The 27,924-nt window shown below is 39.0% G+C and overlaps 1 protein-coding gene across 3 annotated transcripts in view; it reads right to left on the bottom strand.

Annotated features, from left to right (window-relative positions):
• ptprub (protein tyrosine phosphatase receptor type Ub) overlaps window positions 1–27,924 on the bottom strand; it is a 298,931-nt gene that overhangs the window by 120,310 nt on the left and 150,697 nt on the right. For all 3 annotated transcript variants that reach the window (XM_088326610.1, XM_088326611.1, XM_088326612.1), the window contains exons 5-7: window positions 23,506–23,621; window positions 16,805–16,979; window positions 10,584–10,877 (exon numbers count right to left, since the gene is read on the bottom strand). In XM_088326610.1, coding sequence (XP_088182736.1) covers window positions 10,584–10,877; window positions 16,805–16,979; window positions 23,506–23,621 — 585 coding nt within the window. The remainder of the gene's footprint in view (window positions 1–10,583; window positions 10,878–16,804; window positions 16,980–23,505; window positions 23,622–27,924) is intronic.

Here is a 27,924-nt window from a genome sequence, read left to right as displayed (position 1 = left end):
CATTGGGGCTTTATGTTGTGAGGTTTTTTTTTCAAACTAATTTTCTTGTTTTGTTTTTCTGCAGAATTGAAATCCTTTTAAAATTATTTTTCCCATTAATATTCGATTTCACCTAATGTGGTGTGTGCTTCCAAGTTTCATTTTAATCATCATGCATTACTCATCCCACGTGGTTGAAGAAACCAATGGCACAGTTATTGAAAAATGTAAATGACTTTAACAAACACAGACAGCAGAAAGTATGAAGCCTTTATTACTGGACCTTCACTGCACCCATTACATTTTACAAAGAGAAAATAGGATCACCCACTCATGCTACCAAAAAGGTTACCTCTCCTCCCTTTCTATCCAGTTGGTGACTAATATTACCTCCCTAGATGCTTTTTTGATTTACTGTGTTACATGTTTTGAGTGCTAGAAATGTGCATGGGTGTTTAGGTGCACTGTTCCTGAAGAATGAGGCTGTTTTTTGCTGTGGGGAGAGGAAGGTGGCTTTAATATGTCATTGGGGATATGGCCCGGTGTGCTCCGCTGGAGCACAATAGACATATTTGTGAGGGATGATGTGTGGCAGGAAGAGACTGTTGGGCACAGAAAGACTGATGGCTATGAATGACATGAGGACTGCTTTTGGGCAGCACAAATCTTTCCATTTAATGTGTGCCTGCAACGCACAGATACCGGCAGGAGTACTGGCTTCGTGTGTGTTCGTACGGTTGACTTAACCATGACACACAATGTTAGCCGAAAGCAAGGCGGTGGACTTCTGCTCATCTCCCCAGGTGCTTTGTGTCTACACTGACAGATGACAAGGGAGGACAGATGTTGGCGGGCACAGCAAAATTTTAGTTTTGAAGGAATGCCCAATTAATTTTGCAGAGTAATGTGCAATTCTCTAGAGTATGTGCAATCAGGGCAGAACAGTGAGTTAGTGGTAGATATGTCTGCCTCACAGCCAAGAGCTCCTGAGTTTGAATCTGAATCCAAGACATGCTTAAAGGAAATGAGATTGGATTTATATCCCACAAGACTGTCCTTATGTGAAATTTTGGAAAGGGAACAGATGCGAAAGCAAATATCAACTGCACAGCAAATGTGTACTAACAAAGACACACAGCTAAACTCAAGTTTTCAAATTATAAAGAAGACCAAGACAGAGGTTGTTTTCAGAAACTGTACTAATTGAGCTGTACAGAGTTTGCAATTTTGTTATTCTCTGAAGCCCTCTCCTGACTCTTGTCATCATTGCAGCCCCAGCCAGCTCGTTCATTTTTTAGACGCGCTCAAATCAGCTTTCCTTCGGATTTGGGTAGGCGTTTTGACTCTACTTGAAGTTGGCCTTTTTATTACTTTCACCGTTTTCAAAACAGAAATCTGTAGGGACAAAATTGCCATTATTCACCAGCGTTTCCCACAGCCTCCATTCCTGGAACCTAATGTATTCTGCCACGAACGGCTCTAATAAAAGTAAGATAAAAGCTGATAGGCTCAGTGGAGAATACATCATAAAGACTCTTTGAACTCAGTTGGGCATTGCCAACACATACTTAATGGAGAATATGTTCTACGGTTAACTTTTTAAGACAATTCACACGACACATGCCACTTTTAGGAGGGTCGCCGTTTTATCATTGCAGGTGTAAAAAAATAGGTCTGAAAATACATATGCCTCACACACCGCCCATTTTAACTATAATGTTTTTTTTTTTTGTGGCTATTCATTACTTGCTAGTTTTACTCTTTTTTTACGTTTATTGTTGTGTCCTACTCATATTACTGTGAGGTTGGTGTCCTAAATGGTGCTTCAAAATACAATGCATTATTATTATTATTATTATTATTATTATTATTATTATTATTATTATTATTAAAACGGTCTGTGGTCTGATGAGACCACAAGTAAAAAATGTTTTGGAAATTAATGGAAGTAATGTACAATCCAAATTATAATAGTTGCAAAGTGCAAAAGCCATTTTTGATTATATGAAGGCATGTTAGTGGTCATTGCGTGAGTATATTGATCTTGTATGAAGGTTCTACATGCTAAAAAGTTGTAAACTCTGGGGCAATTTTTGGGCAAGGCATTTACACAACATTTTAACTGGATATCAGATCTGTGCAGACAGAGGTTTAGAATAAATAGTATAATAAATATGAATAAATGTGATCCATTAAAAAGGCAAACAAAAAAGGATGTCGTAGTGTGTTGATGGATCTTATTAGTATATCAGTTAGTCGTTTAAAAGTTAGAAGGTGGTGGGCAGCCTAATTACCCGGTATTGGTGTACATACTGTACACCAGTGTTAGCTGCCCTATTTGGCAATGTTTGTTTTCAGAAACTTGGCAATATTTGCACATACCTTAGGTGAAAACCATTATTTGGATTCATAGATCCTTAGAATTGGTGGGATTATTCTTTATCTAAAGTATTATTGTTTCCATATTTAGTAAGAAAGTGTTTATATACAAATGTCACTCTACAATAAATACAAAACTCAAAATGTAATAATCAACATAAAATTGTGATTTTGTGTGTAACAGCAGGGACTAAGTCCAGAGCTCTCAAATATTGAAAATTGTACTTCAGAATGGATAAGAGAATTTTCAGATTCGAATATAAAATTCCGAGTAACATCTAAGAGTACCATTTTAGGGTTAAAAAGTGCTCCTTAGACAATGTCTTAGACTTGTTTAAAGATGCACTGGAAATGCATTGTACTAGTCTCTGTACTTAAAACAAGAGCACTAACTATCCAGACCAGTAGAACCACATAGCTTGATTTTCTTTTCACTTCAAAGTTTTCATAGAAAATGCACATTTCATTATTTCCTACAAATTGGTGTAGTAACCTACGGAAGATTTGTAGTATTTGGTAGCTCTATAGTACAGGATACAATATATCATTCTCATCTTAAAGGCAACAAATCAAGAGCTATTGAGATCAAAAAGGCTAAAGTAAGTGAAAGACCTTTTGTTTTGAAGGAAATGTCAGAAGATATTTCCATATGAGACTTTTTCTGAGCCTCACTGACCAAAACATTCAACATTGACGTCAAGCTGCGGGCCAAAAAAGGCACGAGAGGGTCTTTAATCTGTACAAATGAAATTCATTTTTGACATTTTGCAACTTCTAATACTGTGACATGACAGTATATATTACAACAATTGTAATACCACAGTATTGTCTTTATCGTCAGATCCTCATTATTTTCCCTCAATATCAGTGGCTCCTTGAGGCTGAGTATAACTCGATGTATCTTTTAAAAATCAGTGGTATGGATATCCCTACTTCAAAACTTGAAGCCAATCGTTAAAAGTATATACATGTATATTTGTTTTTTGCCACAGTGTCCAATATTGTAAAAGAGATGGATATTCCACTTACAATGCAAAGACAATTATTCAGCGGTGTAGCATTATTGATTCCGGCTTGTCATTTACATGGCTTGAAAAAAAAATTATATGTCTTTCTATTGATAGCAGAAGTTCCTGCGTTAGGCTAGCTAATAAAATCAGCCGGTTCCTATCTTTTCAAATAAGCGTCAAATCGATACGAGTGTTCTGCTTTGAAAAAAGTCCATTATTATGCACTTTCCACTCCAGAGTTAGGATCGCACCATAGACGGCAAATGTAGCTTTTTTTCAAGGAGATAAGAGTGTCACAGTGACTGAGTCACGACTTGTCAGTCACTTCCACTCTGATTGAATTTTAATCGATGGTCGCAATAAAGAAATGCCAATTTTAGATACAGGCAGAGAGCTGGATATGGCATCTTGGCTTTGATCATCGAGAATCACTCAACATCACAATCAATTACGTCTCATTGCAGATAGGGCAAAGTAGTTATATTTAAGAAAAAGTAACTTTTGAATTAGTTTTGAGATAGCTAAATTGGTTTTGAGTCACTGGTACGCACGCTACAGTGTAAAATACGTGCATGTGGATTTTAATTCTCAAACAACACTGTCTCATTAGACTCAGAATTTGTGTTGTGTTCAACTTCAGGCTTCCATAAGTGAGAGGTTATCTTTTGATACATTAGCAATTGAGATGACAGAATACTAAAATTGTATTCCCTGGTAAGTACTTAGGTAAATCAAGACAGACTTTTAAATTAAAATTTAAATATCATGCATATGTAAAAAAATAACATTCACATTAAAATAGGATAGATAAGAAATTATATTTTCAATTAGGTAATAAAAAAATATCTAAAAATAATTGATATCCTAATCTAACCTTATAACCAATATACTAAGAGAACCATTACTAGCTGCTACTACTAATAATAATAATAATAATAATAATTTCCTTGTATTGTCATTCTGTGTAACAATGTACACAGAACGAAATGTCGATTGCACCTGACCCGTTGTAGCGAGCCGATGCAGCCGCAGCCAACAGAGGGCGCCGCCGACCACTTTTTAAGTCTTAGGAATGACTCGGCCGGGGCGCGAACCACCGACCTCCCAGTCTCAAAGCGGGCGCCTTACCATCTAGGCTACTACGACTCACTGTTCTTGGACGTTCTTATGGGTTGTGTTGTGAAGCGCTATCATAGAGTACAAAGACGCTCCCCTGCTTACGACTTTTCGACTTATGAAAAATGGTAGCCATGAACATTTTCTTCGGGATGTCGAAAAATATACGGACATTGCTGTAAGTAAGATTTTGTATTGTGTGCATTGTTTCCGAGTAGAGGACAGCACTGTAGTGCTTCTTTCTGCCACTAACGGCATGCGGCGCTGTGAGAGGTCACCCAGCATCCACCCAGAAGAAAAAAAATCTGCTTTATCTTCCTAGTTTGTGTGTAAACATTCTATACTGTATCTCCAGTGCGCTAAGAACTTTGCCATTTTTATCGTTTAATATCTTGTGCATCTATTCAATATGTTTCGTGTAAAGTGTAAAGAAGAGGCGAGCCGTTTTTTTTTTAAAAAAAAAAAAAGTGGAATAAGAAAACTTGATGCGGTTGAGAAAATAGTTGAATCGCTTTTTTTCGGCCCTCTTGAAGCACATCTTCCAAAAGTAAGTTCAACTCAACTTTATTTATCTTTATAGAGCATGTTATTTTATGAAATGTTTATTTTTCAGTACAAAACAATACTGGTTACTTATACAAGCCTTAAACATACTTCTATAAACCTTAAACATACAAAATATAGCACGGAATCAACTTACGAGCAAATTCAACTTACAAACAATTGTCCAGAACCTATGTCGTTAGTAAGTAGCGCAGCGTCTGTACACATAAAATGAGAACACAATAAGTGTATAATTGATGCTATCAAAATAATTGATTTGCTGACAGACCAAGAAAAATGTGTTCCTTCTGAGTTTGATTCTTTTTTTTATCCGTGGGTATGTCTTCCCACAGCATTCATGTGTGAATATTTGTAGTTTGAAGAAGTAACCCATCAGGAGTATATGCTAATTTCCCGTGACCATTTAAATTGACTCGTTCTGTGACTTTTTAGCATTATTGCTGAGCTAGGTTTTTTAAAGCACTTTTTAATTATAGGAATAAAATAGAAACATTTCGTCTGGGTTGACCTTTTCTGCACCACGAACCAGTTTAATGTGTGACTATAGTCTCATGGCCTAGAGACAGACTCACTTGCTGATTTACACCTAGAGACAATTTGGACCGGCCAATTAACCTGACATGCATGTGTTTGGAATGTGGGAGGAAACCGGAGTGCCCGGAGGAAACGAACGCAAGTGCGGGGAGAACATGCAAACTCCACACAGAAGGGTTTGATCCCATGGCCTGAGAACTTTGCCGCACTGTTAGTTTTTGGTTGAATGAAATATTAGTTATGTAGTTGTGTTAAAATTTTAATTTATTACACTAAAATGTTTCAAAGAGCAATTTAAATTCTATTTTAATTCATAAGAAATCTTCTTTGTTTCTTTTTGCATTGATAAAAAATTCTTGTGTACATTTTTAAGCATTTACAGCAAATGAATATCAGCTCCAAAAATCGGTTATTGGCCTCCTCTCAATAATAATAATCGGTATTAGACCTAAGAAACCGACATCAGTCGATTCTTAATGTAGATTACATAGAAAAAGGCATTACATTTTATCCCATCACCGAACTCAGGTTGTACAACATTGTTTTGGCTGATCTATCTCCCAAAATGAACCATTTCTACATTGTACAACGTGGCAGTGAGTAAAAATAGTGTGATGATGAGATAAAATTAAATGCCTTTTCCTTAATCATCTATTTTCAAGATGGCGACTGCGCATGGATACATGCTTGCGGCGAGCTCTCCAGCTAATCTTCTATTTATTGCCGTTCTCTTGTCTTTTTTGCTTTCACTTTTGGACACATGTGTGGCCAAAAACACTTACAGTAGGGACGAACTTATTCGGTTGGGTGGGCGTCTAAATTTCGATTATTCGGGCACTTTTTATACCGCCCATGATATACCGAGCGAACTTCAAAGAGACCCGGCATCCTTGTGGACAGCTATTCCTCTTAAAAAACGGCGGCGGCGGCGGCCCCGTAAAGAAAGAAAACAGAAACGTGGTTGCCGTGCAGGTAGATGTGTGAAGCGTGTGAAGTCCAAGCAGCAAGATGGACGCGAGGATGTAACTAATTCCACCATTCATTCCTCGCCGGACAACCGACGCTTTGAACTCAGCGCTCACGAGCGGCCACAACGCCGGGAGCTTTTGAAGATCTCGACAAAGACTACAAAGAGTTCAGCTAAGTCAAATGATTCAGCAAAGCTGAAATTTGGTCTGTTAAATATTAGATCGCTTGCTCCAAAAGCTTTACTTGTTGATAACATTATTCGTGATTATAAACTTAACTGTATGGGTCTTTGTGAAACGTGGTTACGCCCGGATGAGCACTTAGCGCTAAATTATGCCTCTCCCCCAGACTACGAGAGTAGTCATATAGCACGCACGCTGAAAAGAGGTGGTGGTGTTGCGCTAATCTCTGAAAAATCGCTCAAATTTAATACACGTACCTCTAATAATTACAAAACGTTTGAGGCTCTTGTGATGCGGTCCCCTCAATTGTCAATTGATGTAATAACTATCTATCGTGCACCTGGGCCATACACAACTTTCTTAGACGAATTTGCTGAACTTTTGTCTGAACTAGTAACCTATGCAGACAAAATTATAATTATGGGAGACTTTAACATTCATATGAACTCCCCACACAGTTCACTTACTATTGCGTTTAGTTCTCTAATTGATGCATTTGGTTTTACTCAACTGGTTGACTTGCCAACCCATAAAAATGGGAACACGCTAGACTTGATTCTGACTCGAGGAGTTTTAACCTCAAACATTATGGTGCTACCGTGTACTACTGTTATCTCTGATCATTATTTAGTGACATTTGAGGTGCTAACTAAATGTAAAGTTAATAAAGCTGAGGGATCTAGCGGACGCAATATAAGCACTGGCACAGTTTCTGAGCTCTTTGAACTCCTTCCTGGAGCAGTTGCGTCCTTTCCTAAATACAATGGCTCGATTGACTCACTCATGAATGAGTTCAATACCACCCTGACTAGTGTGCTGGATTCAATAGCGCCCATAAAACTAAAATCACGTCCTAAAAGACGCACACCTTGGTTTACTGAGGAAACTAGAACCCTTAAAAAAGAATGCAGGAAATGGGAGAGAAAATGGCGCGCTACCAAGCTTGAGGTTTTCCATCAAACCTGGTGTGACAGCTTGTTAAAGTATAAAGCGGCCCTTGCCTCTGCAAAATCGGCCTACCTTTCGAAGGTGATTGCGTCTCAAAAGAACAACCCCAAAGCCCTTTTTGACACTGTAGCATCGCTTACAAGGCAACAGCCTATCGCAGACAGTTCGACACACTCTGCTCAGGACTTAATGGTCTTCTTCACTAAGAAGATTCAATGCATACAGGAAGAAATTGCAAAAGATATTGTTAGTACCACACGTATTAAAGGACTGAAATTTACAGATGCACGACAGGGTGGCTGCCCTGGGAAAATGGCCGGTTTTAGTGAACTGTCACTTGATGATCTCAAACAAGTGGTGAATGCGGCCAAACCGACAACTTGCCAGTTCGACCCGCTCCCAGGTTCACTTATTAAAAGTCTTTTTAGCGTCCTTGGGCCTTCAGTTCTAAATATTATAAATACATCACTCTCCTCAGGTGTAGTTCCAGCAGCTTTTAAGTCCGCCGTTATTAAACCCACACTGAAACGACCCAACCTTGATCCAGAAATATTAAGTAATTACAGACCTGTGTCAAACCTACCTTTCCTCTCTAAAGTACTCGAAAGAGTAGTGGCACAGCAGCTGAATGCTTTCATATCGGAGAATAACCTTTTTGAATCCATGCAATCAGGATTCAGGGCTAACCACTCTACTGAGACAGCTCTGATCAAGGTAACAAATGATCTCCTAATGTCAATGGATTCTGGCGCTTCATCACTTTTGCTGCTGCTGGATCTTAGTGCTGCTTTTGACACAGTGCGCCACAATATCCTACTAGAACGGTTGGAAAAATGGATTGGTCTCTCAGGAGCTGTCCTCTCGTGGTTCAAATCCTACCTCTCAGATAGGACACACTGTGTTAAATATGGTGAAACGACATCTGAGCCCTTTAATGTTACCTGCGGTGTTCCGCAGGGTTCAGTGCTCGGCCCCCTACTTTTCAACATTTACATGCTTCCGTTAGGTGATATTATTCGCAAGTACAATATCAGCTTCCATTGCTATGCAGACGACACTCAACTATATCTTCCGTTGGAGGAATCTTCCACACTAAACTGTGGAAATTTGGAGGCCTGTCTCACTGAGATAAAAGAGTGGATGTCACTCAACTTCTTGCGTCTTAACTCTGAAAAGACTGAAATGTTAGTCATTGGTCCTTCTAAATGCCGGGACTTATTCTCAAAAACTGCTGTGAACATTGACAAATGTCACATCACACAGAGTGACTCAGTTAAAAATGTAGGTGTCATATTTGACCCTGAACTATCCTTTGAGATGCATGTAAAACAAATTACTAGAACTGCCTTCTTCCATCTTCGCAACATTGCTAAAATCCGTTCAATACTGTCTCAGTCTGATGCGGAAACATTAATTCATGCATTTGTTACCTCCCGTCTCGATTACTGCAATGCACTACTCTCCGGTCTCCCGAAGTCCAGAATCAAGTCTCTTCAGCTAGTACAAAATGCCGCAGCGAGGCTCTTAACCAGGACAAAAAAGTACGATCACATAACACCGATTTTGGCTAACCTGCATTGGCTCCCAGTTAGCCAAAGATGTGACTTCAAAGTTCTCTTAGTATTGTACAAAATCATACATGGACTTGCTCCCTCTTATCTTTCAGATCTGATCTGCCACTATGTCCCGGGCCGAAGCCTACGATCTGAGAGTGCTGGTCTTCTGATGATCCCGAGAGCAAAGAAGTCTTCTGCTGGTTCGAGAGCGTTCTCCATCCGGGCACCGGTGCTGTGGAATGCTCTTCCCCCTGAGATTCGATCTGCAACCTCAGTGGAAATGTTTAAATCTAAACTTAAAACTCACTTCTACTCCATTGCATACGAATAACCTACTCCTCTTGTCGGTTGAAAATAGTTTGTGTAATATAGTGTAACAATCTGTGAAGCCCTTTGAGACTCTTCGTGATTTAGGGCTATACAAATAAAAATGACTTGACTTGACTTGACTATAAAGCCTTGTGACCGAGTGGGTGGGTTTTGGTTCTTGCGCCATCAAGATTCCGGATCGATTCCGAGTCCATCTAAAGTTGTAGAAATGTGGTCAGCGATATCAGTCGACCGATTAACCACGGCTCAATAACAGTGATATACTACCTTAAAACGTTGGTATTCATAAGGAGTCACATGACAAGAAACCTGGCTATGGCAGCACACTGACTGCACTCCGGTCTCATGTCTGCAAATTTGAGCCCTGAAATCCCAACTCTTTGCAAACAATCCCCTCTGGGTGTAATCAAACTTTGTCTGGACCCTCCAGTGTGAACAAGCAATGGATCAAAGCAAAGGGACCATTAAAAACCTGTTTAAAAAGCTAGCGGAAATCCTAAAGATAAGTGCAACTTAGAACACAGTGGCAGATGACGTGCCGTCAATTAAAACTCACTTGAAAGAACTGAAAAGCGCTGTTAGTGATTTGCAAACTTGTCTTGACGGAGTTGAAACTCGAAGTTTAGGACGTGGAAGATGATAACATTGTATTGGACAGCCAAAATGTCTCCCTATACAACAAATTGAGCAATTGTGCAATTTTTGGGGGGTTGAAAAAAGAGCGTGTATACACGAATAAAGACATTGTAAGCAAAAACAATGTAAAATGTTTTCTATCCGTGCAGCCCGGTACGAAACAATCTTCGGCACGGTACCGGTCCGCGGCCCGGGGGTTGCCGACCAGGATACTGCTAACGTAGTGATAACTCATAGCATCACCAGGCTTTTGCAGACACGAGAGCATGGTTAATTTTAAGTGCCAACAAACACATTTATCAACGAACCCCCATTGTTAAACACCCCCGAAATCTCCTTCCATCCCAGAAAAAAAATTATAAGATGCCGTTTTAACCCACCTGCGCACTTAGTCCGGCTCACGAGCGGCGGTCCGGGTGGGCCTGTGCCTCCCTCTCCCGGCCGAGTCAACAGCACACTGATGTGGTATTCGGTGTCGGGATCCAGATGCCACAGCTTGTAGGTGACCATGTTGACTCCGTGCACCTCGGACCATGGAGACTGGCTAGCACGGTACTCAATCTCCTTTCTAATGATGGGCCCGTCCCCGAGGATAGAATTGGTGTTGAGTTGGATGATTAGGTAAGTGGAGCCAGCGCGCAGCAACTGAGGTGGCGCGATAGGGGAGGGTGGTACTGTACATAAAAGAAGGCATAAAAATGGGTCAGTGTTAAGAAGGTGAGAGTGGAGGAAAATATGTTCCATTACATTGTATAACCCAACAAAATATTGAGATGTCGACCCACACAGTGTTTCAGTGATCTTGCACGAGGCACCAAATACACACACACCCAAACACTTTGGGAGTATTACACAAAACCAAGATTAGGATTAAGCCTGTATATGTTTGTTATTTTGGCTGAGTCTAAACTCACGTCGGTTGTATGAAAACAGGTTAAATTTAGCTAACGTTAGTTTCTGTGGTGATTTATTCTCTACTGCTAACTTGCCCCTGACAAGGCTAACTACCAGCCCAAAATTATCCTCAGAGATACATCTGTTACGTCTACAGTCCATCATGTGAAAATATTAAGGGTTTTATAGCATTTTCATTGACTTTCCTGATACTTTACGTTTCATTATTTTAATTATCTTGCATTACATTTTTACTATATAATAAGAATTTGTCAAATGGCCGTCAGAGCTTTGATGAATTTGTATATCATTGATTTTATTGAGATTCTAAAAAGGGATGTAAAACTTGGAACAAGAGACATTTAAGCCTATTTAACGGTTCCTTGTTTTTTAATAAGGATAAGTGAATTTAAGAAAATAAAATTAGTATTGTGTTTTTGATGAATTGTGAATGATGAGACTAAACGTAGCACTCCAGGATAAATATTTAATAAGAGAGAAAAAGTCAGGATGAATAGGCAAAACATTTTATTAATTGCATTGCCTGGAAATTTAACCTGGGCAGGCAACAAAGATTCCACAGTTTGAGGATGGCTTGAACGCACATTTATCCGGGATATATTCAGCCAGCCTCATATAGCAGGGCCTTTACACCCTGGCTCGCAAATGTGCAACCGGTTAAGCCAACACGTGCCAGCTAGACTACTAGCAGGCGACCACTTCTGTGCCACTAAATCATAAATACAACCTCACCAAATAAATCAAAAAGTGTGTTGGACCCCGAGCTACACTGATTTTAAGTCAAACGCACCACCTCAAACGCCAGATTCACTCTCCCTGTAGGAGTGCCATTGCTCATTGTATCATAAACATACACCGTGGCTGCCAAATACGTCATTTCCACGTATGCCGCAGCATATGAGACCAACATCCAGCACATGATACAGCTATTCCGACATACGGGGAACGACGGTTCCGGCTTACAGGCATATGTCTATGCTGCAACATCTCTCTCTCTTCTGCGAAAAATCACAATGCCAAACCCCCTAAAAAAAAATTGTACTCAAGGATTTACACAATCAACGTGGATCACGCATTTTCATGAATTTGGACGAAAAATGAAAGACTTTCATGTCTGTGAAAAAATCTATTGGAAACAGTATCTGATTCCATGCATTAGTTGAGATCATCAGTTGAGTGCAAATAGATTTCTCACCGCAAAACCCCAAAGAAATTTCAAAAGTGTCCAGAGAGACTGCAAAAGGTGCACAGGTCAAATAGCAGATTAGTCACAGCCATTAGCAAAGCATTTCCATTAAGCAGAACCAAACGTGGAAATATCAGGTGTGCGCACGATAAAACGACCTTTGCCACGGGAAAAATTAGGCACCCTTCATCCGCTTCCTCCATGAAAGAGGAGACTCTCCAAACTGTCATCCAGGATTGCCAACCGGGGATTAATTCCAAGTCCTACGGTCAGTTAGGCGTACATCTAAGCCATGGAACAATTACATGTGCGACGGTGTAAGGAAAGGGAGCCGGAGCGAAACGAACGAGGACAAAGCGCGAGAAAAGATCGCGGTTAGATGTGTGGCTGTGACTAATCCGTCATCCCGGCAGAGGCACCCCTGTCTTTTGAAGGGCCGCTCCTAACAGGATTTATATAGTAGCCCTTCTACTTCTATTCTGCACTTCCCTTTAAAGCTGCCTTTGCCTACAGCCTCTCATCTCTTCAGGCCTCAATAACAGAACTCAAATGAAAGATCGAATTTCATCAACGGCATTTAAATTAATGAAATGGCGTGGCCATAAATTCTTTGATGGCAGATGGAAAATCACATTTTTTTCATGACTATTTTTTTCATTATCGTCGCAAGAATAATGCAAACATGTTGATTCATTCTAAAATGCAATAAATATTAATCAAGCAGACTGAAACTGCTACAAATCACTTTATTAACTCCTGTATTGCCATTTATGTCTAAACGAGAAAATCTCGTTTCTCAAATCTGGCAAGCTATGAATGAGATAATATTTAGGGAATGTTTCAATTGGATGAGACGTGATCGTCTTTTGTGCAAAGACAAGTGTAGCACATTTATGCGAGTGGGGGAGGGACCTCAGCAAAAGCATGCAAAGATATTTTTTTATATCAATTTCATCTTGTAAATCAAATGTGCGGCCCAGTTACCAAAAAGTGTTTTCTATCCCAGGTAGGCTCAATTTAGAAGTCAGAGTAGATCCATCCATTTCCCCCTTTTACTACAATTTTAACTTCCTTATTTTTTTGTAGTTATGGTATTGTTAGACCATCCAAATGGCTGAGAATTTTGATCATTTACAGTAGTATTATGTTATTTAATAGATTTGTTTCCGTGTTTTTCAAGTAAAACAAGAAAACAATACCTGGAATGAGCAAAATCGTAAATGGGGCCAGGTTTGTTTTTTATGACTGTCAAATCAAAATGTTTCAATTTAACATCACATTTTCTAAATTGAGGTTGATTAATGAACACGAAAACTCACAAAATTAGGGTTCCGTTACTGGTTTGGATGATAAAGTGTCTAAGAAAATAGGAAAAACAAGTGTAGGCAAATCCAAAACTTTGTAAATTCTAAAAAAAATCCCTTTTCTTAAAACTGTCCAAACAGCAATTTGTTTTCACAGTTTATAAACATTGCAGTTGACTGGCCAATAGCAAACATTTATGGAAATATATTAAATTACCAAATTGGGAGTTACAAATTTTCAATTAAAATGAATAACTAAAAAACAAGTGGCTGAGATGCTGAAATTCTCAAAAAAATTGAGAATATCAAATCAAAAACACATTCAAACAATCAATTGAATACAGGGGGTAATTCATTTAGCAATCATTTAACAGTTGATTCAATCAATTGCATTGCTATAGCATAAATAGATCAATAAATCAACAGAATCACTAGGATTCACCCCCAAAAATAGACACCACACCTGTATAATTGCATCACTGGTTGGCCAGCAGATTAGACCCAGGATGTCAAGAGATAGCTGCTCTTCATTTATTGAAAGTCTACCAGCCATTGACCAATGGAATGGTCCTCCAATTCGTTTAAGAGTAGATTTGATGATGTAACTAAGTGCAAGCTTGCACATACTACATCAAATACCACATCAAATACCAGATCACCTGCTTAGAATGGGGACATAATCTAATATTTAGTTTTATTTCAGTGGGTTTTAAAAATAAGATGTTCTCTGGCCAAATCTTTTAACCCAATGTTGCTTGCGACTCCAAAAGTTTGCCGACCCCTGCACAACATCAAAAGAAAACACAGATAGAGAGAAAAACTCATCTGACACATATCTTCTCCAAGTGTCTGATTTGCTCAGTGCAAAAAAAAAATCCAGCGCTAAAGGTGAAGGTAAGAGTGAAAACGAGGCCTCCTTATTTCCGCCCCGCATTGTCCCTTTGCCAAGGCCCTGATGTGTTTTGCCAGCGAACCACCTCGCAGTCATGTCATTACTATGCTGTCAAAGCAGTGTCAGATTGTGGGCTTGGAGTGAGTAATGGGACCGAGGTCACCATCTGTGCTACATGATATGACAGGGCTGCGGGAGACATAGTCAAGTGAGCGGCTTTATGACAGGATGCTGAGGAGTCGGCCACGCCAGCCTCTTTGATTGCCGCACAAACATATATGTCTGCTAGATGGAATTCTCCAACCATGGAAGCCCAAGGTTTGAAGATTAGAGGTTAAGGTCCTTACAGATTTCAACTGTGATAACCTTTATAGTATCTTGCATTTTTTTATCAACCATGAACCCTGTGGGGACTAACGCGTTACAAAGTAAAGCGTCCCCGGAGAGCGATTATTTTTCTCAGTAACACGTACTGTAACGTGTTATTTAACAAATGTTGTAAATCTAGTGTTGTTACTACTTGGTGCGTTGCTATGTTACTCTACTTCATAATTGCAGATCATTAAATATAGTGTCCTCTGATTGTTGAGTACTCTGGCTTATCACATACATCCCTTGATCCGGAACAGTCCCTGTAGGGTTTTTATTTTACATACAAAATACACCTGAATAAAATTTGGGTGGCAAGAACGCTGAATTCTTCCTCATGTGGATATTCTCCCTACCGCGTATACTCACATCTGAGCTGAATTTACAACTATAAAATGAAATACTGAACCAGGGAGTCAGCTTACACGCTATGTTCAAAAGTTTTGGGTCAATTAGGAATGTCCTTATTTTTGAGAGAACTTTTTTTTTTTCAATGAAGATAACATTAAACTAATAACATATCCTATACATTGTCAATGTGGTAAATTACAATTATAGGAGCAAATGTCTGGGGTTTTGATGGAATACTATATCTTCGTATTTGTACGGAGGCCCATTTTCAGCAAGTACCACTCCTGTGTTCATAGTACATTGAGTTTACTAATTGCATTAGCCTTCTGAAATGATGATAGCAGTTTAGCTGGTTAGAGGGCCTATAAAACTAACCTTCTTTTGGGCTTGTAGAGTATCGGGAGCATCACATTTGTGGGAGTGATGAAACTTTCAGAATAGCCAGAAATGAACTTTGGTATAAAACTAGACAGTTTATTCTTGTTCTAAGAAATGAAGGCTATTCCATGTGACACATTGCCAAGAAATTGAAGATCTCCTACAACGATGTGTACTACTCCTCATAGAGAACAGGACAAAAAGGCTCTAACCAGATTACGAAGAGAAGTGGGAGCACAGCAGTGCAAAAAGTACATGACAATCTCTGGTTTGAAATAAAGACACCTGACAGATCCTTAATTAGCAGCTTGGTTAAATAGTACCCACAAAACACCAGTGTCAACATCTACAGTGATAAGGTGACTCTGAGATGCTGGCCTTCAATGTAGAATGGCAAAGAAAAAGGCCATATCTGAGTCTGGCCAACAAACGGAAGAGACTAGTCTGTGCAAAAGAAGACAGACATTGAAAAACTAATTGGATAAATAAATGTGCGATTTTTTAAATCTCAAGCACAAAATTATCTGGGTGACCCCCAAACTTTTGAATGGTAGAATAAGCGCATGTTTGGGTTTGTGTCACGAGTAGCAAATGGTAGGCAGCACGGGGGAAGGGGAGCGTGGCTTATACAGGTATAACAAACCAACGAAATCAATGGGCCAAACCTGAGCATACAATTTATGGTAATGGTGAGTTTTGGTCTTTTTATTTGTAAAATTGTTTTTGCAATAAACCATGCCTAGAGAAAGCAATGGAAATGTTTCGACAGTACCCAGAAATGGACAAGATATTTAAGTGATTTGAGGGAAGGGACAAAATAGATATGGAGTGTTTCAGCTAATGTACTGTTCATTTGGAAGCGCTCAAGATTACACAAGAAATATGAAGGGTTCGCTGCTTCTGCAGGTTGTCGTACACATTCTCTTGTGTTTCTATTTTAAACTACGGGTGGCGGCTTCTATGATAGTGTATTCAGTAATTTTTACTCGATAGGTAATTTCAGAGTACAATGCTAATTTTTAGTTTCAGTAATCTGAAGGTTACTGAATTACTTATTGAGTGGAGTAACTAGTAACTAATTGCTGTTTTTCAGTTATGCACCCAACACTGGCCATTATGAGCAACAAACACAACGTTAAAGCTTAAACACAAGAGCAAAAAAAGTGGCATTAGTCATAAGGATGGACAAAAAAGTCAAACCTTTACCTTTGACAATGAGCTCAGCAAAGTTGGAGACCCCAGATCCCCTGGAGGACTGGGTGATGCAGCGGTAAAGGTCTTGATCCGACCGCTGGACGCTGTCTAGCTGGAACAATACCACGAAACGTCGATGACTCAGGTGCTTGACCGATGCACTGTTTAAAATGTCCCCGTTGTGTCTCTGGGGGACAAGAAGGGACAAGGTCAGGGAAAAGACTGAGTGTGTTTGACTCTTCAAAATGATATTTCATTACGTGACCTATTTGAAATGCAAAAGGCTTTGAAAATGTCATGTAACACAAGATGATGACTCATATTGATACACTTTGGAAGCAAACTGGAAAAAAATGAAGGGAAAGAAATAAATTGCTTATCACTATCGACTCCTCTTCCTCCGGGGTGTCAAACACATCCACAAAGTAAAAAGGACATTTTCACGGAGGCCCGGACTATGAAACCATTGGCATGGAAAGTGTGCCATAGCTAGAGGGTTGGGGGTCTTTTCGGAGGCTTAACATTAAATTATGATTCGGGGATGGAAGATTTGATTATAAAACTTATTGACGCTTGTTTCCACAATGTATCCTTCACTAAGAGCAAAACAATAAATGAATTCATTTTCACTACAATTTATTTAACTTGGGAGAACTTATGCAGACTGGAAAACAATAAAAAAAATCACATACAAACACTAATTTAAATGATTGGTTTAAGCATCTAAAGGCTTTTCTTCTGTTGTTTACTGTGAAAATGTATTCTGTTAGATTTCATATACTGGTATGTCATATATGTTATAAAAAGGAGCAAAAGCTTATTTCAGGTGCTATTTCTTTAGTTTTGTATATTTAAACAGCATGTCCGTGACTTTTATTTTAAGTAAAATAACACCTGGAAGGGTTTCCTCAATGTTGCCTGGTTGATTAATGCAAATGCAGCTAAGGTTGCCTGGGAGTGGTGTCTGGCTTCTGTGAACTCCAGTAGAAATATTTAAAACTACAAGACATTGTGACTCATTTTTCTCTAGTGCTTTTTTTAGCATCGTCTCGGGGGCCACATAAAATTATGTGGCGGGCCGCATTTGTCCTGTGGGCCTTGAGTTTGACACATGTGCTCTACCTGATCCTATCTGGCAAACACATCTAGTACCTCCTTAAGTTTTAATGGTGCAACAACTAATTGGTTGGTAAATACCTAAACGACAGTAATAAATTATTTTAAAACATGTTTTATTAGCAATGTTCCGTATTCTTTGAATTGCTTTATCATAAATGTTGACTTTTAACATTTTCTTGAATGATTTTGCTGATTTCAGAACATAACTTCAAAGGTTCAAAGGACAACATTTGTCATTTTTTCTCCAGTTCGTATTTGTCCTAATATATCGATCTATCCGGGGTCGGGTCACGGGGCACTTATATTTTATATATATATATACATATATACATATATATATATATACATATATACATATATATATATATATATATATATATATATATATATATATATATATATATATATATATATATATATATATATATATATATATATATATATATATATATATATATATATATTGTTTTTGCCACCGATGTCTACAGCTTGTTATTAAATGAATCAGACCAAATGAAATCGATGTATGCTGTCTACCTTCAAAACCAATCCATTAATAATTATTAAATAATCAACTTCACAAATAATTGTTATTTAAAAGACAAATATTCCGGTGGGAATGAGTTGATTAAGTAATATTTGGGGACAAAGAGTCAATGTATTATTCATATTAATATTATTAGCTTAAAACCAATTTGTCACACTACCCCATGGGTCTCAAACTTGCAGTGCATGGGCATTTGTGGACCAAGTATGATAGGATGAAAGTTTGATATTAGTGCGGGCTGCGCGAGTTCGATATGGATACTACCTCCGTGCGAATTACTTCGGCAGGGCTCAAAATGGGGAGTATTTCACTCGTAAATGCAGCCAACAATTACAGTGCATGCAGGATAATTAAAAAAAAACACTAGCTCGCAAAATACTTCTGCATGTGGTGTATTTTAAGCATGGTATTTGAAAGTCAATGTACTTAGCTGGCTGTTCCCATTGAAAACATGAAACGGAGCAAAATAGAGGGAAAAAGAAAAAAAAAAAAAAGAGAGAGAGAGAGAGAGAGAGAGAGGGAGAGAGAAAGAGAGCAAAAAAGAGAGGGAGAAAGAAAAAGAGAAAGAGACAAAGAAAAAATGAGAGGAACAGACCGACAGACAGAAAGACAGAGAATGACATATGCACTTCTAATTAATTTCCTATTCATCCATTATCGGCACCACTTATCTCAGTGGGGTCGCGGGGTGCTGGAGCCCATCCCAGTCATATTCCGGCAGTGGGTAGGGGACACCCTGAACTGGTTGTCAGCCAGTCGCAGGGCACACAGAGACATACAACCACTCGTTCATTCACACCTAGCGACAATTTGGACCAATTAACCTGACATGCATGTATTTGGAATGGGGGAGGAAACTGGAGTTCCAGGAAGAATCCCACACACACGCACAGGGAGAACATGCAAACTCAGCACAGGAAGGCTGATTGCTGGATTTCATCCAATGACCTCAGAACTGTGCCACGGACACTCCAGCGACTCAGCCGCCATGCTGCTCCTGTAACTAACTTGATTTGGATTTTTATACAATATTTTGTCCCAAGTTCCATTTTGTTATTATGTACTTATTACTGATTTGTTTCACTAATTCTTATCATTGTTTCTTTATATCTTTAGATATTATTTTGGGGTAGGAAAAAAACATTTCAGAATAGCAGAATGTTTTCATCTTATGAAAAATCCGAGGCCGCTTCGCTGCACCCTAACTCCGGTGGGCTCTAAGTAATTTTAGATTGCGACGCCTGCACTACCCATTCGCAAGGTTCACATTTTGACCTGCTTGAAGTTTAAAGTAATATTGTAGAAACCTACTTTGTAAGTTCATGCCTAATAGTTGACCACACAACATCCCTGTAGTTTAGTTTGTTTATCATTCTGGCAGTCTTTTTCTTTGCCCCAAAATTGAATACAAACATTGCAATGCCGGAAATAAAGGCAGATGTTCTAGTCTTTGCTCCGAGGATTTACTCAAAGTGTATATTTTCTTCTGACCCTTTTCCCTTCGGTAGTCTGTATCACTCAAAAGCACCGTCATAGATTACCTTTGTTATGAAAATTGACAACCACTTGTATGTGCCAGTCAGTCATTGCAACAAGAAATAAATAACTGTCAAATCTAAAAAGAATGGCAGTGGCATTTCTCTAATTAAATCCCGACAAAACATCATCGATCATGTTGCTGGGAATTCATTCATGTGGCAATAAAACATGCTTCATGGACAGCTAAAATAACCCAATTAGAATAATAGTAATCAACGATGATTTAAGAATCCAAAACAATTGGTTGTGACGGAAAACCTTTTCTTGTTCTCTTCAGAAAACTGAATCTAACGGATTGTTTTGTTGTGATCTTTTGGTTGTAAAGGTTTGTGGTTAAGTTGAAAGCAACGCAAACATTTGTCTTGAGCTTGCTGTCTAACCTAACCCACAAACCACACTAACTCTAGGACAGCAAACACAGTCAATGGGGTTCCTAAGAGAAAAAATAGCAACCACAAGAAAAAAAAATGTGGCTCGCCTCAGTGTAGGTAAGGCGACAAAAGTTACTCAACTGTACTATCTAGAAAAAAAGCTTTTTGCTGCATATAAAACAGTCTGCATGAGGGTTTTCGGATATGTTGTTGTGAAGCCGCAATGTACCGCAAAGTATTGGGTTTAAGCTGAAGAAAAACAGATATCATAGACCCAAAGAAATGTAACTCGAGAAGGTTATTATGTTATTAAGCCTCCTTGTCATGTGATATGGCTGATTATTGAGTCATGAGATTTTCCACCTTTCTATTTGCTTAATCCCTCGCCTTACTTGTACAAGAATAGTACCTGCTTTTGAGGTTAGGTAACTAAGTCCTTTAAAAAAAATTCAGTCTCTCAATATTTTGCACTTTCAATGCGCAGTTTTTTTGTTTATAGATTTAAGTGGCAACCCTCTTAGTTCTTAATGCTGCACAGTGGCTGCGTGAGTCGCCTACGAGGTATTGTGTGTAAGAAATCAAACCATCTGTACAATGTTGTTCAGACTACTTTAAGTATGAAGAATGCATAACAGCAAGTACTGTTATCGAGAACACCAATCACTCTATAAACGTGTGGACCACAACCTTTTTTGTATCACGGACCGGTTCAATGTCAAGTCACATCTATTTGTGACCCCTAAATCATAAAATGTCTCAAAGAACTGCAGAGGTCACAATTACATCATTCCCTGATCTAAAACCGACATGCTGGCAAAGGGCCTCTCAAGTGGTGATATCTACACGACCCAAGGTCAGCATTAAACATGATAGCATTTTTTTTTCAATAATGGAAAAAAAAACAATAATATGTGTCCCGCGGGCCGGATGAAGCCCACCAAGGTTTTTTATTTCGGTCCGGAGACAATTCATAGAGAAGCACAAGATAAATTTAAGCAAAGCAACTGGAGACCAAGGAGCTGCTACTTTTCTATATCTGTCTCTCTCTCTATACATTTTCCTCACTCCTTTTTTCTCTCTTTCTCTCATGCTCACTCTTTTTCTCACTCTTTTTCCCTTTGTCTACCTACCATTTTCTCTCTCTCTCTCTTAAACTTTTCTCTTTTTTGTCTCTCTTTATATCTTTGTCTCTTTCTTTCTCACTTTCTTTCTGTCTCTTATGTTTCTCTTTTATTTATTTATTGCTCCTTCTCTCTACCTCCTTTTCTCTTTTCACCCCTCTATTGTATTCTCCCTCTTTTGCGCTCTCTCAATTTCTCTCTCCTTTTCCCTTTTTCTCACCGTCTTTCTCTGTCTCACTATTTCTCTCGCTGTTTTATCCCTCTCTTTCCTTCTCTATTATTCTCACTCTCTTTGTCTCTCGTTTTCAAGTTTGGTGGACTCGGACGACGAAATCATCTCTTTTCTTCTCCCGTTCTCTCTCTATTGTGGCCTTTCACATTATTGTGCCCTCTATTTTTCTCTCACTTTTACCCTTTCTTCGATTTGACTTTCCTTTTTTTTTGTCTCTCTCTTTCTCTGTCTCCCTTGTTCTATCAATCTTTTCCTCCCTCTCTGCCCATCTCTTTAATCTACTAGTCTGGCCCCCATGATTTCTTTTCTAGCATGTAGCCCCCAGTTAAAATGAGTTTGACACCCCTGGTTTAATGTGTCTTTAAAATGTTATAAGTAGAATATTTTCTCTACTAAGTATGTGTTAACAATGCACAACTGAGTTCAAAGTGCCTTTATGCATTATTTTCCACCAAGCTCATCTGCTTTTATCTTACTTTTATCAAAGCTGTTCAAGGCGGAACACAATAGGTTGAAGGAATAGGGGGCGGGGAGGGAGTGCTGGAGAGTGACCTTTAACCCGTACCCACGAGTTTTTTGGGGATTGTTTTTGTGTAGCATGAAAATGGTGAAAGTAATAAGATGAGTGCTTCAAAATCAGTCCAACCGCCAATCCAAATCCCACAAAAGATGAAAATAGAAGAATAAAGTAAGCCAAAGAAATGCCCCTATTTGCACGAGCGGACACAGGCTGCAATGTAAATAATTCCATCCAGCTCCTTTTACAATGCTAACATTAATAATGACGCATCCGTCATCACATTTGCAACGTAACATAGAGAGTTGCGTTTGATTACTCTCCAAACAAAATGTACACGACGTAAAATACATGTGCACGAAGAGGTGTAATTGTAAGAGCTCTGTGAAAACGTAAATAATTAAATATGTTAATAGTTAATAGTGCTCATGATCAGCTTTGATTATCTGAGACATTATGTGGTTTAGAGCGGGGGTTGACACAAGCAGCTCTGAAGCGCGCACGCGGCTCTCTGCATTCCCTGGCAACTCTCTTGCCTTTTTTTCAAAAATGTTTGATAATAGAAATTGATATGGTTTCTGTAGGAGGACAAGCATGATAATCAATTTCCCCTATTAGGGAGATTTTGATGCGGAAAAGAACTGTAGAGAGGGATGCAAATTCCAGCTTACTTTCTTCATTTTTCTTTCCTGACCCCAAAGTGAAAATGCCACAGTTGTATCCATCCATGTGTAGTCTAAGTCAATGCTTTTGGCAAGCCACGTAGGAGCTTAACTTGTTAACAGACAAGCGCACCAATGGAACCCAGTTTTGGAGCGAGGAGCTTACAACCACGGTACTGTACTTCGATGTTTTGGGTGAATCACATAATTGAAACATTTTATGACATGTCAAAAGTTTAATGTAGAAACTAAATCTGTTTGAGTAATAACTTGGCATATACTTGCCCCCCGATCACATAGCTTGCAAACGGCATCCCAGGAAATAGAAGGAAGTTCTCCGATTTATTTGGTGAACCGGTACTTATTTATCCGTGGAAGCTATTAACAGAGAAAATCTGTGGTCACTGAGGAAATAGACGAACCGCTAAAACGTCGAGGGAATACGGTAAACTAGAAAACACAATGTACAAAATAATCAACAGATTAAACCCCATCTTTAAAAAAGTATGAGGTTCGGTTAGCAATTCAAAAAAGGAAAGCTTCAATTTGGAGTCCAAAGTCCAACAGGTACAGCATACGTATCACTGGATGAATGAATCACTAACCTCCAGTAGGAATTTCTCAGCCTCAGAAGACTTTCCGGCAGCCACGCACTGGAAAGTTGCATTTTGCGCAGCATTGACCTCCTCGTCTCCAAGCCGGGAGAAATGCGGCGCCTTATCTGAAAAATAGCACGGAGGAGAGAGAAAGAAGGAAAAATTACCTTTCGACCACTCACGAAGCGAGCCCGCCACAGACGACACGTTCTTATCAGGGCTCGAGCACGGTCATTTTCAGTTTGAGAGAGCAAAATGGTCTGTTCCGAGCTACTTTCCTTTCCTTTGCCACACTGAACTTGATCGTACTTACAACAAATATCTTGTTATAATTCAAGGATTGGTGTGTATGTGTGTGTGTGTGTGTATATATGTTAGTGACATACAGTGGGGAAAATAAGCACCTAGTCAACCACCAATTGAGCCAGTTCTCCTACCTGAAGAGATTAGAGAGGCCTACAATTGTCAACATGAGTGAACCTTAACCATAAGAGACAGAACGTGAGGTAGAAAAAACCTGAAAATCAAATTGTTTTAATTTTAAGGATTTTATTCCCAAATAAGAGTAGAAAATACATATTTGGTCACCTACAAACAAGCGAGATTCTGGCCTCCACTCGTTACCTATATTAATTCATTATCGGTACGCACAGCTTAAGTCAGTCACACTCCAAACTGGACTATGGCCAAGACTTAAGAGCTGTCGAATGACACCAAAGGCAAAATTGTAAACCTGCACCAGGCTGGCAAGACTGAGTCTGCAATAAGAAAAACTTGCGTTGGGGGTAGAGTCAGTGCTGTTGCACCAGAGCGTGCGCCAAATGACATTAACAGCACCTGCTATCACTTGGAGGTCTTTTTTCCAAATACTAACCAGGCCAGACCCTTCTCAGGGTGGTTTGGCTGTGAACAGGTGGATATAGATGGATTTATCGATGAATGGATGGATGGGCAGACGGACGGACGGATAGATGACTAGCTTAGCTAGCTAGCTGGAAAGCTAGATAGAATATAAGGATGCATAGTAACAGTTTTTTTTCCTACCGCTACCGATAACCAACTAATCCCTGCTTCCAGAAATTCATAAATATCATATTTTTTAATTTGCATGCTCTATTAAAAATCCAATGAAAAAACATGCATTATTTTTAAGAGTTTCTTTGTGTTTGTTTACAATTTCCTGTTCATGGTTAATGGATCCCTTAAACAACTCCAGTAAACGTGTCTCGAAAATGTACCTTTATAAAGACTAGAGCTCGAATCCATCAATCGATCGACCAACCAAGTGATCAACACTTACGTTGTTTGTCAGTTATAACAATAATGACTGAGAAAATAGTATAATCCCTCGCTGTATCGTAGTTCACTTTTCAAGGTTTTGCCACTTTGTGGATTTTTATTGAGCATTGTGTTCTGCATTCTGATTGGCTAAACAGACGCCCGGCCCGTTTTCTGCCTGTGTCTGCTTGTGCATCAAAAACGTTGCATTTTTAGTTTTACGTAAAACAGCTTGAAAAACCTACATTGCGTACGTGCAAATATGTTTCAATTTTGGGTTTCTCTAAGAGCCATCATGTCAACAAAATGTTTTGGCACCTGCTGCCCAGGCCAAAAGGCATATAATTGTGCTTTCTATTGCTGACATATGCTCAAGGAAGGTAAAAGCATTTTTACGCCACTTTTTTATTTTCCAACAACGTCCACACGATGGCAACAAAACATCGTCTGAATTAATCAAAAACAAAATTATGTTCTGAAATAATTTTCACCCAGTTTTGTAATTAATTGTTAAATACAGTATAGCAGAAAAAAATATTTTAAAATCACAAGATTCTTTAAAAAAAATCAAATTCGTCAGTACAGCAGTTCTTTGTAAAAGGTTCAACAAGTACCGTAAGTAGTTGTTCATCAAATGCTTGAGCTTGTAAATAGGGTTTGTTCTTTGGTTTGAATGTCTGATTTAATAAATAAAGGTTTCTTCTTTCCCTATCGCAGGGTCTTTTTGGAACGCAAACACAGTGAAAAACAAGGGGTATGAAATGACTATAATTTTTATTTCTATTTATAATATTGTATTTAATAAGTTTTCATCCCCTTTGATTTATTGGTAACTTTTCGTCATATAAAACCGATTATGACATGTTTGATTCAGTGTGAACACGTGATGGTCTCTCGTGGCAAAGGCGAACGTTCTATCAAGGCTAATCTATTCAGAGCAGAGTGTGGGAGGGAAAGTGTGAAAGGGAAGCCGCCGAGTAAGCGTCAATCCTCCATGTTTTTGACTAATAACGTCCTGGCATGCTGAGCGGAGCTGCCGATGAATCGGTGTGGGAGTTACCAACTCACCCAATTTCGTGATTAACAATAGCGCAGCGAGAGAGCGACACGCTGAAGCAAATCACCGTTTAAATTCCGGCCGCACAGACTAGCGTGTCTGAGAAATCGGGTAGGACGTGTTGACCTGTCACTCACGGTGATTGACAGGAGAAGATGGCAGACGCATAGTGTGGCTTGTGTGTAATATTTGCTTCTCCATTGCCAATGCCCGCTTTCTTTTACAGATGAAGAAAATACAGTGACTTGTTGATTTTGTTTACAGGCTTAAGAAAAAAGACCCATTTGTTCTGTAGCAGGTAAACAAAGACAATACAAATGAAGAATGGGATACAACTTGGGGAAGCTTTACACCAATTACCGTCTTTCCTGATTATAAGGCGCACTATCAATAATAGTCTCTTGTGTTTTTTTTTGTTTCATTTATAAGGCGCAAGAAATTAAAACTACTGAAGAGGCTTAATTAGTTGATTGAGCGTAACCTAGATTCCACTCAAGTCAGCTGCTGGTGTTAGCCAAGATACCCACCTAGAATGATTTTAGGATTAACTGAACAGAGTACAGACGCTTCCCCACTTACGAACATTTTTCGAAACATATCCGGACATTGCTGTAAGTTAGATTTTGTATTGTGTGCAGCTTTTTCAGAGTACAGGACAGCACTGTAGTGCTTCTTTCTGCCACTAACGGCGTGCTGCGCTGTGAGAGGTCACGCAGAATCCACCCTGAAGAAGAAATCTGCTTTCTCTTCCTAGTTCGTGTAAACAGTCCTGTATGTACTGTATGTCCAGCGCACTAAGAACTTTGATATTTTTATTCTTTAATATTTCGTACATCCATTCATAATAATAATAATAATAATTTCCTTGTATTGTCATTCTGTGTAACAATGTACACAGAACGAAATGTCGATTGCACCTGACCCGTTGTAGCGAGCCGATGCAGCCGCAGCCAACAGAGGGCGCCGCCGATGGGTGGTGTAAAGTGTAAAGAAGAGGTGAGCCGTTTCTTTTTAAATGAAAATGGAATAAGAAAGCTTGATGCGGTTGAGAAAATGGGTGGATCCCTTTTTTTCGGCCACTTTTTATCACAAAGGAGGAAGTAGCCTCACTGTAGAAGACCATCTTCCAAAAGTAAGTTAAACTTAACTTTATAGAGTATATTATTTTATGAAATGTGTATTTTTTAGTACAAAACAATACAGGTTACTTATAGAACCCTTAAACATACTTAAATAAACCTTAAACACACATTCCATACAAAGTATATCACTGAAGCAACTTACAAACAAATTAAACTTACGTAAGTAGGGCAACGTCTGTACACATTTTAAATTCCACTATACACAGTTGGACACAAATCAATTATTACATTTTAATATATACCATTTTCATGACCATGAGGCGCACAGTGTTAAAAGGTGCAGTCTCCGTATTTGGCTCGATTTCTGTCTTAACACTACACAGGGCGCACTGCAAGTGGCGCAACTGCCTTATGCTGTGTCCGCTGATGTGTTGAAAAATGACAACCTCCCTGCATGAAATGCCCCCCTTGCCAATACAAGATGCAAATCCCCCTGTCTCTTACCGTTCTATTACATTCTTCCAAAAATCCGATACGAAGACGTTTGGGTAACGTTTGAGCGAGGGGGGACATTACATGCAGGGGGTCCTGATGCATTTTTTGGCACAACCATGACTTCCAACACAGACAATCATAGAAGAGTGCGTGTGTAAAAATACTGCGATAGCAAAACTGAGATTGGTTGCGGTTTATCGAAATGTTGATTTGAAAGAAAAACACGGATAAAAAAGTGTCGGAGTTTGCTTTTTAGCTTCCTACACTTGTGAACCTTCGATTTAATAATCTTCTCTCGCGACAGTTGTTCGGTTTCCATGTTCTTCCGCGTAACATAGAAATCAACACATTGTGGCGGCAAAAACCATTCAGTGGAGGGAAAGTGAGGTTTTGGATTCAATGAATATTTGGGGGGACAACGTTTAAATCGCTAGATAAAGAAAGGCGTTAGCATCCATGACCATTAGCGCTAAGAAAGTATTGCATGTGACATCATATGTCCTGTGCAAGCAGAAT

This window comes from Urocampus carinirostris, chromosome 2 (assembly GCF_059441175.1).
Source record: "Urocampus carinirostris isolate Australia breed hairy pipefish chromosome 2, RoL_Ucar_1.0, whole genome shotgun sequence".
NCBI classification, from domain to species: domain Eukaryota; kingdom Metazoa; phylum Chordata; class Actinopteri; order Syngnathiformes; family Syngnathidae; genus Urocampus; species Urocampus carinirostris.
Note: the sequence above shows the minus strand (reverse complement) of the source record. Positions and strands in the feature narration are given on the sequence as shown.